Source organism: Phallusia mammillata, chromosome 3, assembly GCF_965637545.1.
Source record: "Phallusia mammillata chromosome 3, kaPhaMamm4.hap1.1, whole genome shotgun sequence".
Taxonomy (NCBI): domain Eukaryota; kingdom Metazoa; phylum Chordata; class Ascidiacea; order Phlebobranchia; family Ascidiidae; genus Phallusia; species Phallusia mammillata.
The window spans coordinates 27,884,722-27,904,491 of record NC_137254.1 but is presented as its reverse complement, the minus strand read 5'-3'; the positions used below and the strand labels follow the sequence as shown (position 1 = coordinate 27,904,491).

Here is a 19,770-nt window from a genome sequence, read left to right as displayed (position 1 = left end):
TTGTTTTTTTATGTTCATTAAGTATGTGTTTTAAATTTGTTTTGTTTTGAATAGTATAAGCCTGAAGCAAATCAGTCAATCCAAGATTGTAGATTGAGTGAGTAGTAAATTTGTAACAGTGGGAAAGTCCACCACATGAACAACATCAGTAACAGATACAGACTCAGACTTCCGGGGAGAAGAGACTGCTTAAGGCTGGAAGACGTACTCTGTGGCCTTTCGCGCAAACAAGCATGGAGAGTTGGCACCTCGAAATCGACTCTGTTTCTTTTCGTCTCCGTGCGGTTAGCATCAATTCTGTTCGTAAACGGATAGCTCGACTAATATCTGCGAGCACATCTTGATCTGAACGCCTTATTAGGGCCGCGTGTGATGATGATGACCGACTCTTAGAGCTGCGCACTGTTTACCGCTCCATAGCTGTACACAAGCGCTCAAGGCAATGCGTTTGTTTTGGGCAAGGCTTAATTCAGTCAAAGTCGCGCACGAACTGGCCACGCTGCACTAGATTACAGGAAAGAGAGTTCAGGCTTAATAAAGAGCCGACAAAGGACCTATCGGTCGCTCACCGGTCTTGTAGCGAATTAATGTTTAACTGCTACATCGTTCTCGTTGCGACGAAACATGAGCTTACAACAGAATCCCTTGTCAACGCCGTCACGACATTTGCCGCCTTCTATTAGTACTTTACTCATTTGGTATTGTCTTCGCATTGCGTCGAAGGGTCGCATTGCTTATTGTGAGTCGTGTGAACCCGACAGTAGCCTTCTGTCACCAGCCAAACGTAAGTAGCGAGTTCGTGTAAATGAGAAAAGTATTTTTCGGCAGTTGTGCTGTGCGCGTCGCATGCCTCCTTTCGCACAAGACGCCTTGCGCCCGCCGAGCAGTACGCTTTGCTTCTCCAGAAACGATTTCTCCGAAATGCAGGGTCAAGCGCAATGAGCGTTGGGAGCAGGAGTTTAGTTGTCCATTAGTAATCTGCGTTAGTGTGAGATTGCTAAGACGCAGCTAGTTAAGTAGTCAATAACAACATAGTTTGCATGGAGCTGTTTAGTGCCCGCTATGCCCTAGTGTATGTACAGTGAAGCTTTGTTATAACTTACGTATAGTGATAAGCAATCTCAGTGTTTTTTCTGCGAGGGAATATCTCTGGAGAGTTTTATATTGCAGTCAATACAACTTAGCTTGACGGATTACCTTCATATTACCAAAGTGAGAAACATGACATTGTCCGACTATTTGCTTTGTACTTTTGTGTGTCACTTCAGACTAAACCACACGGGATACTAGATAGGCTTATGAAACGTGCAAGTGCTTAGAAAGCGGTTGACGTGGTCATGCATTGCTTAGCTTGGCTCTCGGAACGCGCTGGGCCGGTAAACGAATCAAACGCGGCACTTGAGCTATTTTAACCTATTTGAGATCTTATACATGATGCGTGGCATAGTTTGGAGAAAGGAATCACATTGTCAACGCCTATCCTTATCACCGGCAAACATTGTGTATTTCTGTACAGGAGATTTATGTGTACAAATAAGTTGAATATTTGCATAGGACTGACTGTGCACATTTTCCTGTTGCTCAACATCAATTCTGGTATGTTGCTGCGTGAAACCAACAACGCAATGTCAACAACGGTGGCCTTGGTGGCTGTAGCGTTGATCCTCAGTGGCCAGTGTGTACGTTCCGGTGAAGGTAAGTCTAAAAGCGTCGTTCAATTGGTCGTAATGTCAATTACATTTGCAGAGAAATGCGGGCGCAATAAACACTAACTAACGGACTAATAGGACACCAAATATTCACCGATGTAATGACTGAATAGGCAAGACGACCTGCGTGTTGTAGATGTCACCAATCGCCGTGTTAAACAGTTTGAAGTGCTGTCTGTCAGCCGTATGCCCACAAAGCGTGTTAAGTTCATCCGAGTTTGTCCTAATGCTACTTAAACGTATTCCACCCAACCAAGTAGCCATATCTCTCCAATGACAGAAAATGTTACAACATTGCGTTTAACAACAAACACAATCAACACAGAGAATTTTTATGTTGGCTTACATGTATTTGCGATTGAAGTAAAGTAACATAAGCCTATCTGGAATTGAGGAGCAAAAACCGCAATGTTTAGTAACTTAAATCGTGTCGACAAGACTAATATCACCTGACTAGAACTTACGTCAAGGCTTTCCAGGTTACGCTGTGCGGTTTCGAAAGGCGTCAAGGTGTTTGGATTTTAATCAAATTAGCTACTTTAAAATGGTTATTTGGCTGTTGCAGTATAAAAACAAATCCTGGACCAAAGAGAAGGGCGCCCATGACGTTTTATAAAAGCATTTTGGAGTGCTATGCCGCAATAAGAATTCACTTCATCAAATGACATCATTAAGTGAATTTACGTTGTATAAGTTCATGCGTCAAGGCTGATTCAAGCTGGGACCACTGGCCTATACAAAACATAATTCAAATTAAATTCTCGAACTCCCATAAGAACGCTTTGTGGAAACAGTTCAGTGGTGTTTTGACGCAGTTAATTCGCGCTATCGACACCCGATGCCTGTCAGGAAGTTTTAAGACTTCTATCGTTATTGGCCTCGTCAAAATGAAGACTGACATGATAAGACCACCGTGTTAAACTTTCAGGCCCGATTCGACTGCCCAAAAACATGTTTTTCGTTGGAGCTGCCTCGGTGTGACGTGTGAGAATAATTCCCTCTGTCAATGTTAATAGCTCATGGGGATTGATTCGTTTGTTTATCTCAATTTAATTGAATACAGATCGCGTTGGTAAATTGATTATTTTCAAAATTGACCCTTATTGGCGAAACAGAACATATAATAAACTTATGCAGCTGCAATGTGTTTTGTGTATGACAAAAAACTGGAAAAGTCGTAATGAGCAAAATAATATGTAATTTTTAAAATTTCACAAACCAAAGCACTCATGTTGGAAAGGATTAGCTTTTTATTTAATTTTGTGCAAAGTTAGTAAGGAAAATAAACTGAAAAATCGCTTAATTAAACCGTGCTTGTCTTTGGCTGACTTGGAAAGTTCATAAAAATTCCATTTCGAATACAATCACAAACATTGGGACTTCACGCATTCCGGTCTCCTTAGTCACTGATCCGCCAACATACGCACACAAACTTTCAACATAAATTCTAGGCCCTACATTCATGCGTATGTCTTCACAGAGATGAGTGCCTACTTCGATGGAAGCCTCGGTTGTGCTAGTGATCCGAGTATGCCTGTCACGAGCTTCGACGCTGACAAGCCATGCGACCAGTCATTGAATTGTAGACACGGAGGCATCTGTTGGCGAAGCGAAGATAACGACACAACTGCCACGAGACGAAGGCATGCTTCAAGGATGGGCGTAGGTGAGGTGATAATACGACAAGTCTTTTGCAAGATAAAATATTTGTCACTTGTATAACTTACCAGTGAATTCAACATTAGCAGTGTTTGTAAGGTAAATAAAAACGCCGTAATATTTGCATTTGGTGTAACTCAAATCTTCAACGGTTAGACATTTTTTCTGCAAAGCCAGACGTAATGTTGAAAGTTCGTTGATTATGTAACACAACATGACATTTCAGCTTGATGCAACAAACGTCTTTACGCGGTAACACTGAACTTGTGTTAACACTTTGAAAAGGTTTAAACTTTACTTGTTGATCCAGAAAACGAGGTTTACACATCGCATGTTTGATGTTTCTACTCCATTCTACCCCTCAATAAAACGAAGTCCCGATATAGAACCAACCTCTGAAATATTTTTAAGTTTTTCTGAAGGTTTAAACCTAAATTTCGTTGTATAACTTACTGCGTGACAAAATTAATCAGTAAAGTTCTTAAAACCTAATGTATTTCCATCAAACCAATTGTCTGGACAATCTAAAACAAACGGCAAGTGTTTTATTAAACGTCATAGTGCAAGATGCGATATGTCTAAACACAACGATACTGCTATGACGATAACCCACAGGCGTGAATATTTATTAGTCATGGATCAAGACTTCCAAATAGTGATATTCGGGACCTCATTCAGTTTGTTCTTACTCCTAAACAATACATAGGTAATGGTTTTCGAAATTTCCAAGTACTATATACACACAACCTTTGGTGCAAATACCAGTTGGTCGAAAAATAGATTTGCTTCCTTTTTGGAAAGGACATAATAGTCCTTGCCGACGCCTGTGATGTTTACTTTGTTATTCAAGCATAGAGCGATCGTGGGAACTTTGAATTAAACGGAAATACGCCACCCATGCAGGCTTAAGCCTTATATTTTTAAAATTATGAATGTGAATTAGTCTGCTGTGTACATTCTCCTTTTAATGTTTTTTTTAAATCAAGTTAAGTCAGTGGGGCGTTTTCCAAAGACAATCGCTAAATTTATAAGTGTTCATTTTACGGTTTTGAAAACTGTAACAAAACGTAGTTATAAAAAGCATAGCGTATCGAAGTCCTACAACTCGTTTTTTCGGCTAGGCGACTTTATCATCAATCAGAAAACTGGCTATTACACTTTGCTTCACGCTTACCAACCCATCGGTTAAGATTTAGGACTGTTTATGCAAACATTTCAACCCTTTCTACTTGCGATCGTTGATGCCCATGGCAGGTGTTAGAACTTTGAGTATAATCAGTTTGAATTCTTGCTGTGGGCTAAAGCGTCGTCTTAAAGTTTCAACATTTAAGTTTGTGTCTGAATTTTAACAAATGCAAACAAATGGGATTTAAAACTTGTTTTCACGAACCGTACCTTCCTCAAAAAAAAATCGTAAAGTAAAGCAACGAAGCAATAATTTCGGCTACCAATCGGAAAACCATATTAAGTAATATCGTTCACTATTCAGGTTAAATGCTCTTATCACGTTCACTCCACAAACAAATCCACTTTACAGCAGGTGAATATACGAACTCCGGAAATGTGGTGTTACGCTGTGCACTGGTAAAAATACTACATGTCCTGTTAGTGGCAGTTTGTTTGTTGCTGTTGCGTTAAGTGATTCATGGCATCGGAACTTGCGAGACCACCAGAACTAATATGGGTTGAAATGGGTTTGGGCGTGATGCTATGCATAAAACAGTGTTGTTTGCCAAAATCTGTTTTTCTATTTGAATAAGGTCCAGAAAACACGGAAGTCAATAGTTCCACCATCTGTGCAATTACGTGACGGTCTGTCCCATTTCCGTGTATAGCCAAAAAATTGCAACATATTGTAAGAAATGTCCAACCAACTTGGTGCAGTTGAGTTTAGGGAATGCCTTGCGCGAGTCTTGCCAAATGTGAACTCGGCAATGTTTGTAACTGCTAAAGATTACTGGCAACTGCCCCTCTTGCGATAAGATATCGTCACAAGCCAAACCTTTTTTGTTTCTTTGCATATAATAGCTTTCAGTATTTGTTGTGGTGTTGCATTAGCGCTTTGCGTCCAAGGATACTGTGGCTCTCGCAGCCATTCAATGCATTTTAGTTTTCATTCAAAACAATTTCCATCTTCGTTTAATATAATTTATGTGGTTATTTGCTTCTCAGGTCTATTACTTTTCACCTAATACACCAAAGACCATGGAGTTCTAGCTGTAACAAACCTTAGTTATTAATACGCATTTTTATTATTAGGTATATGTTTTTTAAATGGTACTTTGCTGACCAAGGTGTTTTTTAATCTCTATTCTACCACTGTCTTTGGCACAGTTTTATTAAGTGACCATTTCTAGGCATGCATCTTAGTATTCATTATGTACTGATTTTGAGCGGGAACTGTGCTTCATTGTTAGCAACATCCTTATCCGAGATTTGCCACTAAAAATTGTACGGAATGACGCACGGCAATCAGCCTGTAATTTTCCCCAACCTGGCAAAAATACTATTGATTAAGAAATCTACTTTGGCGTCAGCAGGTGACGTTATAGTTTAAAAATCTTTGCCGGTGATGCCGCAGTTACGTACAAAATAATTAAAAACGTTGCACATTACGTCACGTAACAAGCCCTCAGGACTTTGAAGAACCTAATTAAGGATCTATTTTTGGGTTTGACATCCAAAGTTCCTGGGAGGCAAACGATCTATTTGATAGTAAACAACACGTAGCGAAAGATGTGCATTAGGTCCCTAGGAAATAATATACATCTAAAATTAAGATCACTTCCTTATTCAAATAGAATATATGAAGCATTATTAACATAGTTTACAGACAGATTAACATTAGGTTGGTCCCACGATCTTGATACTTAACACTTGAATGCTGTTGTTACAGAAACGTGCAGATGTACGATGCATTGCGACAGTCACCCAGTTCGTTCGCCAAGTGATCCTGAGTTGAGTTATGTGTGTGGGTCGGATGGGTCAACGTATCGAACTGAATGCCATCTTCGTTTGGCTGCATGCCGTTGTCAGACTGCAATAACTGTGCAGTGGTCTGGCTCCTGTGAAAAGGGTATGTTGTTTAAATCGAAACAAGCTGAAAACTAAAAATTAACTACGGATCATTTGCGCTAAACACGTGCCTTGTTCAATTTCGTGTCAATTGATGCAAAGCCAACTAAGTCCATGTTTTTAATTTGCAAAGCAATAACACGTTTCTTGATATTTTAAGTGCATGGGTAACGAGTGATTTTAAGGCAGTAAACAAGCCTCCTACAAGGGTGGGGTAAAAATTAACACTGCAAATATGCAAATAATGTCCCGATAACAATACCGTGGTGGCATCCAATATACTTAGGACAACTATACATGGACTGTTCCTAAGCATATTGGATGTCACCACGGTATTGATGTCAAGCTTAAACTGCGGAAAGTCCGTGTATAGTGTTCCTAAATGTCCCGATAATATGATAAAGTCATAAGATGGCCTGTGACTGGTTTAACATGTTTGTGCATTAGAGGGAGGCTCGTGGAAAGTGAACATAAGCCTTGTGAAGCACCCACAAAACATTATACGATTATCCGTAATCGTTTTTGCATTTGCGTCGCCTTTGGTTACTTCAAATTCGCATCAATATTTCATGCCTTACCGTTTGCCAAACCGCCGCTAAATGCCTTATTCACCATTAATTCGATTTCGCTTTCGAAATTCGATTCTTGCACTTTTGCTCCGACGCCGGGAAAAACGAGTTAAATTATTCCTTAACGGGCTTTGCTGCTGTAAACACGGAACGAATATTTTGCGAACAAACAGTGTTAAAATTTGTCATCATCTTAATAAACACCTTTAGTACCGAAGAGGGGACATTTGCTAGAACATTTCAATTTTTAAACAGTTGAGATTTCATCATTTTTACCGGTGGTCCTTTTACCTTTGTAAGAACGCAGTAAATCCATTTCGTTATTTTATTAAGCATTTTAAAACAAAATACTATCCAATCCCTAAAATCAAACCTCACGAAGATTTAATCGCATGGAATCACTGCTCCTTTAAAGTTATTTAATTGTACTTTACTTACTTTTAAACATATGCAAAAGTTTCCCAAAGTTTAGGTTCTGCTCTTAGCAAAGTACGAAATTTCACGTAACAAATTTAAAATAGTTTGTGATACGCAAATCGACAAAAAATAACCAATTTTTTTTTCTTGCAGGTCCGCGTTCGCCTCCGCGGGACCTCCCTGGGATTCCCCCTCGGTATGGGTCGGGTGACGGGGGTTCAGTTGATGACGTCTGTGTTGAGGGCGAGACTTGCTTGTACGGGGCGGTTTGTGATGCTGATGCCGAGGATGGGCCGTGCCTCTGCAAGCACGGTAAATGTTTTGTGTTGGTTAGATCGGTTCCGTTAAAGTAACAAACACGCACATAGACCTATACAAAGGCAGAGATAAGGTTCAAGCGGTCTGATTAAGCCTGGTTTGCACTTTTTTGTGTATATTCTGGTTATTTTCGGATTTAGTTTGTAACGAAGTCCATAATTTCAAAAAGTAAGCAGTTTTCAAATTGTATTTCATTTATTTGGAAAATGTATCATTTTTGAAAAGTATGTCGATCTATGAAGAGGCAAATAAGGCTAAAATTGTGCCCAAGAAACAAAATGCGCATTTACAAAACTTTACAACAGAGGGAGTAAGTGCCAAACAAAAATAATTGAAATTCACGCCTGCAATCACATTTAGCAAAAGTTTGGATCCCTTTTTAAATTAAGACCAACGCAGTACTGAATTCCCATTAAAACATAAAGTTAATCATTTTGCTATTTGGAATCATATCACCGGGGCGGTCGTTTTTGTCAGAATCGTTCTGAAAGTGATGTTAGCGGTATATCCGTTGATGTACTTCGGCGAACTGTTGTGGCATCGGTTTCACGTTAGTCCAACAAGCGGCCGGTCTTTGTCACGTTTATCTGCTGATACTTGGCTACATAATCCACGCAGGTTTTAATATCGCGGGTAATAACGTAATTAACCAAAAAAATTCGAGAAAGACATTGAAATTTTTCTAATGAGAATGACCTGCATTGACTTTGGCGTAAATGTATGTCTTGCATTCCAACATTTACTGCAGAGCGCTTGGAAATTTAACAGCAAAATGCTTTAACAATTTCGCATTTATTAATGGCCACAATACTGTAACTTGGAATCCACTTTGAACAAAAAAAATCTTACAGAGTCCAGACACGTTGGCTGTGAATACGTAATAAATATCATTGACATAGGTCTGAAATGCCAATACAAAAAATTCCAATCTGTTTCTAAGTCTTATTTTTTATTATGAGGAGAATCAAGGGTGCAAGAATTTTGTGTTAAACGTCTTGAACCATGTACATTTCTGACACGTTAAATTAATCCTTATAACACTTCTAAGTTTGGAACACTATATACGGATCTGTTCATAAGTTTAATGGTAAAAATAACGGCCCAAATAGACGTAAAAAGCGACATGCTTTATTGTTCAAACGTTTCGGCAAATGATGATCACTGATGATGGCATGAGCATTTGCCGAAACGTTTGAACAATAAAGCATGTCGCTTTTTACGTCTATTTGGGCCGTTATTTTTACCATTAAACTTCTAAGTTATTTTCTAATTCTCCGTAATGGTTTTATTGTAGATTGTCAAGGCACTCGTCCTTATACCGTATGCGGTACGGATCAGCAAAGCTATTACAACGAATGCTATCTGACAGAGGCAGCCTGCCAAGATCAGAAGGGTATCAAACTGGAACACGTGGGAGCGTGCCAGGATCAGCCAAAAGATTTAGCACTTCCAGGTTCGTATATTACTGTGTAACTGGTTATTTGGTGATTTAACCTAAAAGCATGAGTCAAGAGGAAAAGATACTTTTTGATATAGAGTACTAAGTTATGTAACTTTGGATCGGTACATCCAAATCGGTTCATAGTTTGTACAAAGTAAAGTAATCATCTCCGAAATAAAAGAAAATGATGCAGACACTTTGTTTTTAAAATATAAAAATATTGCCATGTTTTTGGTAGAAATCATTTAACAAATAAATAAGTTATTTTCGGAATTTTACATTAGGGCAGGGGTCGGCAACCTTTTAGGCGACGCGTGTCAACTTACTTTTTATTTCCATGTGTTAATGACCTCGCGTGCCAACGTTTTTGCTAAATAATAGTAGTTCGTGCCAGCAGATTTCCATAATAAAGAGAAAGCAGAGTGTTGTTTTCTATGTAAGGCTGAATTTTAAGTCAATGACATGTTAAAAACTGAAAACAAGCAGTGTAACAGTTTAAATTAGTACGTAAATATGAACACGCAAATCGGTTGGCGTGCCATGAAAAACCACCTCGCGAGCGAAACATGGCACGCGTGCCAGGGGTATTGCCGACCCCTGCATTAGGGTATGTCGCTTTTATTGACCGATTGGGCCAATATGTTGATCACTAAAGGCAAAATATACGCACTCTCAGTTTTTCGTCCGTTAAGCACTTCATTTTACTGTGCTCACATTTTGTTTTTCATTTTGTGGTGCCGACACGTTTTAAGGGCGAAACTGATGAACTCAGAGGTAAAATGAGACAAGTGTTTATTGGATGCTGCGAAATTCATTAGTAGCCCCGGGTGTAGCTCTTTCCGTGTTGTTTAAGTTCAAGTTGTTGACCCACAACCATCTTGGTGTTAGACCGTGGTAACATGCCCCAGGTTCAAGGCTATCTCATATTAATTTGGCGTTGTATTTCAAACACTTTAGGGGTTGACTTAAAATTTTAGTTTGCCTTGGATGCTGTTGACGCCGTTGAACCTTAAATATTGTAGGTTTACAGGCTTGTTTTCAAAATATATTGTTTAGATGTTATAAGGATAAAAGTTTTAGCCATTATGGATGTAATATATAGGTCAAGTTTCCCTTATTTACAAACAGAAGTGTTCTGTCAACTGATCTTAAGTGCTAACGTTATACCTTTTAACTTTCCATGAAAGCTATAATCTCAATAAAGCGAGTTTTCAGTGAAATCGACTTTGAGTATTTTGTTGTTTTAAATATTTTACTTTCAACATTCAATCAACTGAATTTGCTTCGTTAAAAAAATATGTGATCAGTGTACAGGTAATACGCCTATTAAATAAACAATGACAACTTTATAAACGAAAATTGAAATATTAACGCTTTATTCATTTTTTTGTAGCGTTTACTTTAATCAAACCTTTCACCTTCCACCTAAACGGAACGTCTAAATCAGCAAATCACGTGTAATTCTGACCGGAAAAACCAGGCCTTACCGCGAATAAATAAGCGCTTTGTCTGTTGGTTTTTAACGACAACTTCGTGACACATCACATCACACAAACATGGGCACGAGGTCCTTAGTCCCAACCGCATACCAGGTGTGCTTTGCCCTGGCATGCTTTACCGACAAGCAACCTGCGTACATCCAACATACAAGCTTATGTAGATATTGGCAACCGCCTTTATTCATGTCATGTTGATTGTATTGTTGTAAGATTCAAATCGAAGGATTGGCGCCACAGAAACGACTGACAAACGTTTACCCTATGCAGTGGTTTGTAACGTGGTCAAACTCGCCAAACCCGTATTGTGTTTTCCTATAGCTTTTTCCAAATCCAGTCTAAACTTCGTGTGCTTGGCACAACGACATGTAATGGCCTTACGCCGACACCGTTGTTTTAATTACTTTGAGACTAGTTTTACTTTGAATCATCTCGGTTTAGTGACTGTTCTCGGTTTAGTTTTGCATTTTTTTGCGTGACCTCAATGTTTTTGCGTAAAACCTGGTCAAGCAATCATCTTTTAGGCATTTGTTGTATGCAAACATAAAACGTATTTTAACATATTTGTCCCTATGTGGCACTCTAAAGCTATGAAATGACCCTGTGACTATAAACGCAAACATGTTTAAAAATATGTTTGAAAATTTCCAAACACCATTGAGTCGCTGCAGCCAAATCCAATACTTTGGGACATGATTTGCAAACACATTTTTTACGGGACTGGATATACAATGATCTGTACACTTGTCTTGGACCTCATTCTATTAACCTACCGGCATAAAATTGGCTGTGGAACTTTTACTTATTGCTGTTATTTTTTTAACAGGCCCTGGAGTCTTGGATAGAGTCTTGTACGGCTCCGGATCAGACACCGACGACACTGAGGTTTCAGGTAAACCGCCGTTATTCTTAGGTTTATTTACCGGCATGCTCCTCCTGCCGAATATGGCGCGCTCATTGGAGATAAACAAGGGCATTTCCTAGCGATTTTTTAAGCTGGCACGTGTGCGCACGGTACTGATGCCACGCAAGTAATGGTATTTAGTTAAGGCCGGAAATTTGGACTACGGTTATCGCAGTAAACAGTTCAAAGTGTCGCCGTATTTAGATGTGCCAATACTTCACAACGTTCACGGTCATAACAAGTAGAGGCCTTCCACGCAAATCGCAGCAATCTGGTCTATGTTTAGTTATTCCGTGTGTGATATGTTATCAGATGCAACGAATAAATAATTGCGGAGAAATGTTGCTCTTCACGGAAAGTAAATTATTGAAATAAAATTGTTTGACATAAATTGTTTCCACACCACGTATATACTTCTGAAACACGTGCATTACTGAGCGGATTAGGGCAAAAAGTAATGCGTAGCCGTGAAAGCCATTTGTTTTTATCAGAATTAAGTAGCTCTGTAAATTCTCTCGGACAATGTATCAAGAATAACTGGCATTATCAACAGTTTTTCAAATTGAATCGCGGTAAAAGACATTTTCTGCATCAGTATATCCTCCAAATTTCATTCGTTAAAACTCGTTTTTAATTTATATTTCTGCAAAATATTTCGCAGAGTCTCCGAGGAATCCGTGCGAGTACATCTTCTGTCTTCATGGAGCTTGCAGACCAATTGGAAACGACGATTTCGAGTGTTCGTGTGATGCTGTATGTGACGAAGGTTAGTTGATAGATATCTCACCAATCGTAACGGTTTTAGACCTTTGATGTTGGGTTTATAGTTGGAACGCCGGTTCAAAAATTTTTTGAAATCCTGCTGGGTTCGAGAAGTCAAGATAGAGATGTAAGTCGGCCTGTACCAGAAGAACAAGCCCGATAAAACGGCGCGATACCGAAATTTTGTTAAAATAAGGCCTGGCGAACTAGGCCCCATCGAAGTTTTTCGCAGAAACGTTTACGACATCTAGGTTAGCGATTGCAATGTTGTATAAGAATCGGTTTCAGGACGGACGTATTTATCCATTGAAATGTATAACTGCCACAGTTTGATATAGCTAGACCCGCGTTAAATAAGCATCAAGTTATGCAGAAGCCATTTTTAAGATAACATTATATAACCTAATGTTTTCACAATGTCTAACCCCTCATCGTAAACAAATCTACAATTTTATCTTAAAACACACAATTTAAACGTTGCTCCATACTTAGCGGTTCAAGAATACATTTTCCAAGTTGTGCAGTTATTTCAAAAACCACTGCCTTATAATTTACATCATCACTGCACCGGTGTGTTTACTAATGCAAACCCAACCAACTTGCTTAACACGCATCATTACCACCTATTCGCCTATATCATGCATCAGCCGCGATCTAACTTAAGATCTAGGGAGCTTGCTTGGACATAATCAGCCGTAAATATCAACTCAGCGTAGGTCATGGTTTTAAACAGCGGTAGAACACACCCTATGTGAGTTTACGTCCGTTGCCAACCGAAAGGTTGTACCATCTAAACAAATTCCTATGGTCGATTTATCACGCTGTAACTTGGTCTAGAAAATATGTCACCACCGCAAGATTTTGATCTGCGTTCATCAGGCTTACTCAGATTTATTAGCACCTGGTACCGAAGTTACAAGGTTTATGTAACAAAATACCGAAAAACGAAAACAAATCAATCTATAATAATAAATCAATAGGCTGTGCCCTTGGGGTAATATGCAACATTGTTACTTTATGTGTGATCGCACACAAATAACGATATTCAATTTGCGTTCTTGTCGACACGTCACAAAGTTGGTCACAGAAATGGTTAAAACCTGATCGGGATTCGTCCCTGGGAGTATCCTGGGTTCGAACCCCGTTAACGACAAAGGGCAATTTTCAGTTCTCGGACTGCCGCCTGATTGTCGAAAAATACAATAAAAACTGGTTTGAAATTTATCAAATGTACTGTAGTGTCAGTTGAGTTACTGAAATTGCGCACTTTAACGTTTAACCCAGTTTGACGTGACCTTTCACCCGGTGACCCTTCTTACAGTTTGGGTGGGTGATAGAAACTATATTACATGAGTGTATATTCAGTGCAAACATTGTGTACACCGATTGATTCTGTTTGGCCTACGGTTTTATACACTGGGTTCTGGATTATACTAGAGAACAGTAATCAGTTTAAAACAGCGGTTATGGGGGTTGGTTTCGCTCTTTATAATATGGCAGTTATCATTTCAATAGTTGGTACATTGCAATTGATTTGACTCTGATCATTTTGTAATTCTTGTTTACTTTTAAATTTGCAGCTGCGTATGCTCTTCAGCAAAACACGCTCTCCAGATTTGGAAAGTCATCCCTACAGGAGGTGTACAAAATAATGCCTGAACTCCAGTCGCGTTTATACGAGGACGAACAAATGAACCTTCTAGACCCGAGCGACGAGCCAACGACGACCACCGTTGCCACGACGACAAGGAATCCAAACACTAGGAGGCGCTTGCCACAACGGACGCCCAAGACCGACAAAATTTTTCGGATACAAATCGACTACATCGGGTTGGACAAGGCGCATTTTGGAAGAAACAGAAACCCGAGACCACAAGCTGATTGGACAAAAACCAACAGAAGAGGTCAAAGACAACGAAGTCGACCAAAGGTAAAATAAAATAGTCGATGATTTGAAATTTTGAAAATTATGTTGCTTGCCAAAATCAGTCGTTCTTAAGTTTAAAGAACATGAACATTGAATGCGTAGCATTTTTAGCTTTTTTAAGCTTGGAGTAATATCCTGAGTCTATAATGTCATCTTTATGGAGATGACATTGTTAATGTCTATATGTAACTTACTTTAAACGCGGAAATGAATCATTGTTACGAATAATTTTTTTTATATCATTGTTACCCAAATTTTTTTTTTTTTAATTATTGTTACCAATAAATTTTTTATACCTTTTTCTCTTCTATGTGTACGAATAAATATAGTAAGTTACCTATAATTCTGCGTTTAAATTCGATTTTTAATATAATTTGTTGTTCCAATGTCTTTTTGTTCTAACGTGTCAAACTTTGTACGCAGCGTCGAAGATCCAGAAGAGGTCGAAACCGTCGCCACAAGAGGTCAGCCTTGTTTTCTCCACCTCGACGACTCAATCTCATATCAGATGTGGTCTGTGGTTCAGACGGAAAAACCTACAAAGATGAGTGCCAGATGAAAGTCCACGCGTGTTACGAAAAGACAACGATCAAGGTTCGGGAAGTACTAGGGTTCTTAGCGGGTGGTCTGTTTTGGCATTTTAAGCAGAATGCTGCTATTTTTTGCAAGACCAAGATAGCATCAGACCTTTAGGAGTGATAATGAATCTCATTAGGCTTTTACTACGTTTAACACTTTTGCCAATGTTTCGACCTTTAGGGGGGCGCTGAGCTTTTTTTCGCTCTGTCTCATTCAGTAACGTAAAATAAGCGTACATTAGCTTTTGTGACCCTGATGGTAAACTCCATTACAAATCGCCCAAGCTTTTAAAACCAAAAATCAAGCCTGCTTATGCATTTAATAATAATAAAAACATAAAGCTTGTCCTACAGTGAAATCCATTTCTACAACTTCTACGCATGTTAAAAAAAGTAAGACACGATAGTGTGGCGCATCAGCAGTGCCGAAATGCTTCTTGGGATGTAAGATTGGTCAAGCCATTACACATAAAGTGTACAACCCAACTTGTAATTTTATATCGTCGTATTTTATAAATCAAGTCGTATTTTTGTAGGTTCGCAAAGTTGGTGTCTGTCCTCTGCTTTACAAGTTTACGGACCCAAATCGTAATTTATCTACAACTGCTAAACCGAGTACCACATCTTCGCCCACGGTGAGTTCTTACTTAATAATTGTTTTACTTTTGGTTTTGATGAGTTACAACACGATTTGGGCAAGAGATACTCGAACTCATGTAAAAATACCTAAAATGGTATCTGCCCAATGCCTGTTTACATGAACAAATTCAATCATTTAGTGGTTCTAAGCACACGACTTGGTGCCCAGCACACTGTGGCTCATGGCCTTTGTGGTGTAAAGTCCTTTGTGGGGTGTCAAGGGAGGGTTACAAAAACATTTTACGTGCATTTCAGTAATTTTGCTTTCTAATAAATTAAAAGGTACTTGTCGGTTTAAGAGTTTGTGTTTGGCGACTTAAGCGACCCTGAATGCTAAAAGTAGCCTACTGTTGTATTGCAATAATATTTAACAAACTTACAAACTCATGAAGCCATCGAAACAATTTACTAGACTTTATTATTACTTTCCAGGTTACGCCGTCAGTCTTTTCCTACGTGACCCTGTCAACAAAAGGCAAAGTTGTGTTGTCAAGCAAAACTACTGTTTCACCCACAACCGAAGCAAAAGAAAATATGGACGTCAGCTCGATTTGGGCGATCGAAAACCAACCACAAGCAATGAAGGAACCTTCCAAATCACCAAACCCTTTACAAAATACGAGCACCAGGAAAAAGACCACTACCACAACAACAGCTGTTGCATCAAAACCTGTTCCTAAAACTAGTAATAACTCCGTTGATCGACCGTCGGTGTTGGAAACGTTACGGAAACCTTGGGTGATCGTTCTTGCAGGTGTTCTACAAGTAACTTTGCTTGTTCTTGTGGGCAGTTTTCTTTATCGTAAGTTTGTGAGGCATTTGCGAAACAATAAGGACAAGAACAATTCGGATGACAAGTCTCCGAGCACTGAAGAGTCGGTTGCCTTTAAATCGTCGAATGCGAACTCGGAAGCATAAGTGTTTTTGTTGCTATTGTTTTATTTTGAGATTTTTGTTAAGTTATTTTCTTTTTGCTCGCGCCTGTTCGCTTGGTTCGAACGATATTGAGAAGTTCCCTGTAAACATCGCCTTTTTATACACTCTTTTATTGATTATGATTTGCGTTTGGAATATAATACTAAGGGGTTTAAATTGTGATTAAAACAAAGACCCAGAAAAACGTGTTAGAATGGTTACATTTTTACCACTAAAAGTCAACTAAAACTTTACAATTAGTTTTTGCCTCTATTCAGTGTCATATTACATCATTACTTTCGATAAAATCTTAGCATCCACTCCAGTTTAAAAGATAAAGCGGTAAAAAATATACACATCCGACGTCAAACTGGTGTTCCATTTTTATTACCTTGTTCGTATGTTAAGATGTTCTCTGTTGGTTACTAATGCTTTTTGAGATTTACCATCGCCTAGTGTTCCTCTTTCGTTGTTTTCTTGTGTTCCCGCGTCAGTGTATTTTCGTAACAATCGCCTTCCTAATACCGCGATATAATCCTAAAAAATCGCTTTTCTTAGATGTTACTTTTGCGCTGAAATGCCATGCGTTTTAAACATGGACGTGTAAAACCTTTATTAACATCGATATTCATTCCTGTTCGTATCATTCCAACGTCCGCTTTTAGTACTTATTGTTTTACAATGGTCCAAAATTATAAAAGTTTGGCTTTAGAAACCCAACTGCTGGCAAATATCATATGCTTGCTATAAAGCTTTTTAATTGTTTCTAATGTACTAGCGGTGTACTATCATTTGCGTTAGTAGATTTTATGTTTGAGTTTTATAAGTATGTTGTGTTATTTCAACAACGTTTAAACATTTTGTAGCAATCGTCTTGAGCAAACCGTGAGGAGTACGTAGTCCCTAACTTTAAACGACAGAAGTTTTATTATATCTTTTAACAAGGTTTTATATATCAATAAGGTATGATACAATTAATCATTTTAGTGACACACATGAAGCTGTAAGTTAGGGGAACGAAACCCAGAGACAATTTTTTGAGACTATTTATTCTTGTCAAATCATCTAAAATGTAGTATATTACAGATTTATTGTAACGTCCCGTGAACGCGCCCCGGTTACAGCGCGGAACGTCACACGAGGAGGGATTGAAACGCGATTCCTAAAGGTCTCCAACACGCAGTCCACACAGATAGGGTGTTTTGTAGATCTTATATTCAAACACTTTCAATGAAGAATGAAGAGGACGGTGGGAGGCGATAGAAACGATCGGAAACGAATAGGAAACGGTTTCTACATAAAGCATGACATTAACATTGCGCTTTAAATGTAGAAATATAACTCAAAGCTTACCAACTGTTATGGTAACCGGAAGAAAATATATAACATGGGCAATCCCAGAAATCACTGTCACACACCTAAATACACAATAAAGCATGAAACCACAATATGCCATTATGACGTCATACACAATGCTTACCAAGCTATGTAGAGCGACAGTGTGGAAAAGTCACGCTTCACGTGAATATCGTACAAGAACGCTGCGTAAACAAATACAACTTAAGCAACTTAAATAAACCCAACTACACGTACAGTACGACTATTAAAAAAGGGGAATGACATTTTAGGTCATTGCAGTTTAGGTCAAGTTCACAGCGGTTAGCAGTCATTATGGTAATTCACAATATTGAGTCATTAAACACATATACACAAAGTGACTCACCAGTAATCGTCAATAAACAGCTTTTTTACAACAACCGACGCAGCACCGTGCTTCACGGAAGTCAGCAACGAAAAGAACTAAACCACGTTGCGTTATCACCAGGGCTGCCAATGAGAATTTTAACAAAACCCAAGACTCACAGTAAAATAACCCAAGAATTTAAATGAAAACCCAAGATTGCAAAATGTAATTAGAAATTCAATTAATTAGTAAATTTACTCGTTTCATTGACAGTTTTTTGACAATTTACAGTCCCGAAATGCAACTTTACAAACAGGAAATGGTCAATGCAAGCAAAGGGAATATTATGTTCAATAAAATATGCAGCAATCGCCAGTTCACTCTTGGCTGTTTGACGATCACGGATCATCATCTGTTTTCTTTTTCATAAAATTAGTAATGTCTAGTCTACAGTATATTTTGCAGCATTAAAACTTCTGTGATGGTTAGCAGTTTTTATGTTTAACGAGCATTGGTTTATTTGCATTTTTAAGTGTATCGATGCTTTCACTGTATACTATCTAGAAAGAATTAGGGTCTAGAAAAGGGAGAAAATAAAAGAGATGATAAAATGGCCTAGTGCAGCTACCCGAAAAACTTTTCTCGTTAAAATAGTTGTTACATATATTTATTCCATCAATAGGACTCAAAACCCAAGAATTGCTATAATTTTCAAATTAAAACCCAAGAACCCAAGACGTCAAGTAAAAACCCAAGATCTTGGGGCAAAACCCAAGCTTTGGCAGCCCTGGTTATCACACAAAACTGGCAGTCGATTGTTACGTCACACAACGCACTAGGTTACAACACAAGTTGTACTAAGGAAATGCGGGAATCTATAGAAATCGGCAATTACTGGCAAATAAGATGTAACATTTATTATACCCTATATAATGGTAAAACCTGTATTTATCAGAAAGGTTACCTAATCTGTAACGTGAAGGTTTAAAATTGTCAGCAAAACCCTCAGTCAGGTCATATTTTAAACATGAGCTTTTAATATTTTTGTTAAAAATGTTTTATTTTTAGTCCCCCAGAGCTGCAGTTAAAGTATGATTTCTTCCCGCTGTTTCGGTCGTTAAGAAATGCGCGATACGAATGTCTTCTGTCAGGCAAAATTTTGGCCATGTCTCGTTCAGAACATTTATTGCTAATCTAATCTAAAACCAAACCATTAATAGAGTTGTCGCCATTAAAGTCGTAATCGTACTGTTTCGACGGGACCGTTTTGACAACCGAAATTGGTTGGGTTTGGTACTTTGATTTTATTGTTGTTTTTAACAAAACCTGTTGATAACCAATACTTTAATATTTGAAAATGTATTAAACTGGTTGTTGACTTGAAAACTAACTTCGTGTGCGTCCGTTTGACTTAAGTGGTTTGTTTTGTTAAAACTGGGTGGTTTTCCACTTGCCAACAATTACATGTGCTTGGGTAGCCATCCAACGGCACTCCAGTTTGTTGGGAGCAACAGGGTACAACCCCATGCATCACCTAGTTTGTGCGATGCCACAACTGGGCATACAGCACAGATGAAACTGGCTCACAATGGCCAAGCAACTGCTTGGGAACCACAGTGAAGTCGGCTCAGTGTCACAGTATCAATGTAAAAGCATGTGAGCCAATGAATGATAAGC

The 19,770-nt window shown here is 38.6% G+C and overlaps 1 protein-coding gene and 1 long non-coding RNA gene across 2 annotated transcripts; one reads left to right on the top strand and one right to left on the bottom strand.

The window, feature by feature from the left end:
- Window positions 1-1,520: 1,520 nt before the first annotated feature.
- Window positions 1,521-17,274, top strand: LOC145220057 (uncharacterized). Its single transcript, XM_080087355.1, has 11 exons — window positions 1,521-1,695; window positions 3,190-3,375; window positions 6,265-6,444; window positions 7,583-7,741; window positions 9,042-9,200; window positions 11,511-11,576; window positions 12,250-12,354; window positions 13,931-14,280; window positions 14,701-14,871; window positions 15,392-15,490; window positions 15,927-17,274. Exons 1-11 carry the CDS (start codon window positions 1,524-1,526, stop codon window positions 16,410-16,412), a joined length of 2,133 nt encoding a protein of 710 aa, XP_079943481.1. The 5' UTR covers window positions 1,521-1,523; the 3' UTR covers window positions 16,413-17,274.
- Window positions 17,275-17,604: 330 nt separating this feature from the next.
- Window positions 17,605-18,139, bottom strand: LOC145218733 (uncharacterized). The gene is made up of 2 exons (XR_013857715.1): window positions 17,763-18,139; window positions 17,605-17,702 (listed from the first exon to the last, which is right to left on the bottom strand). It is a non-coding gene; the product is annotated as an uncharacterized LOC145218733 (long non-coding RNA).
- Window positions 18,140-19,770: the final 1,631 nt, after the last annotated feature.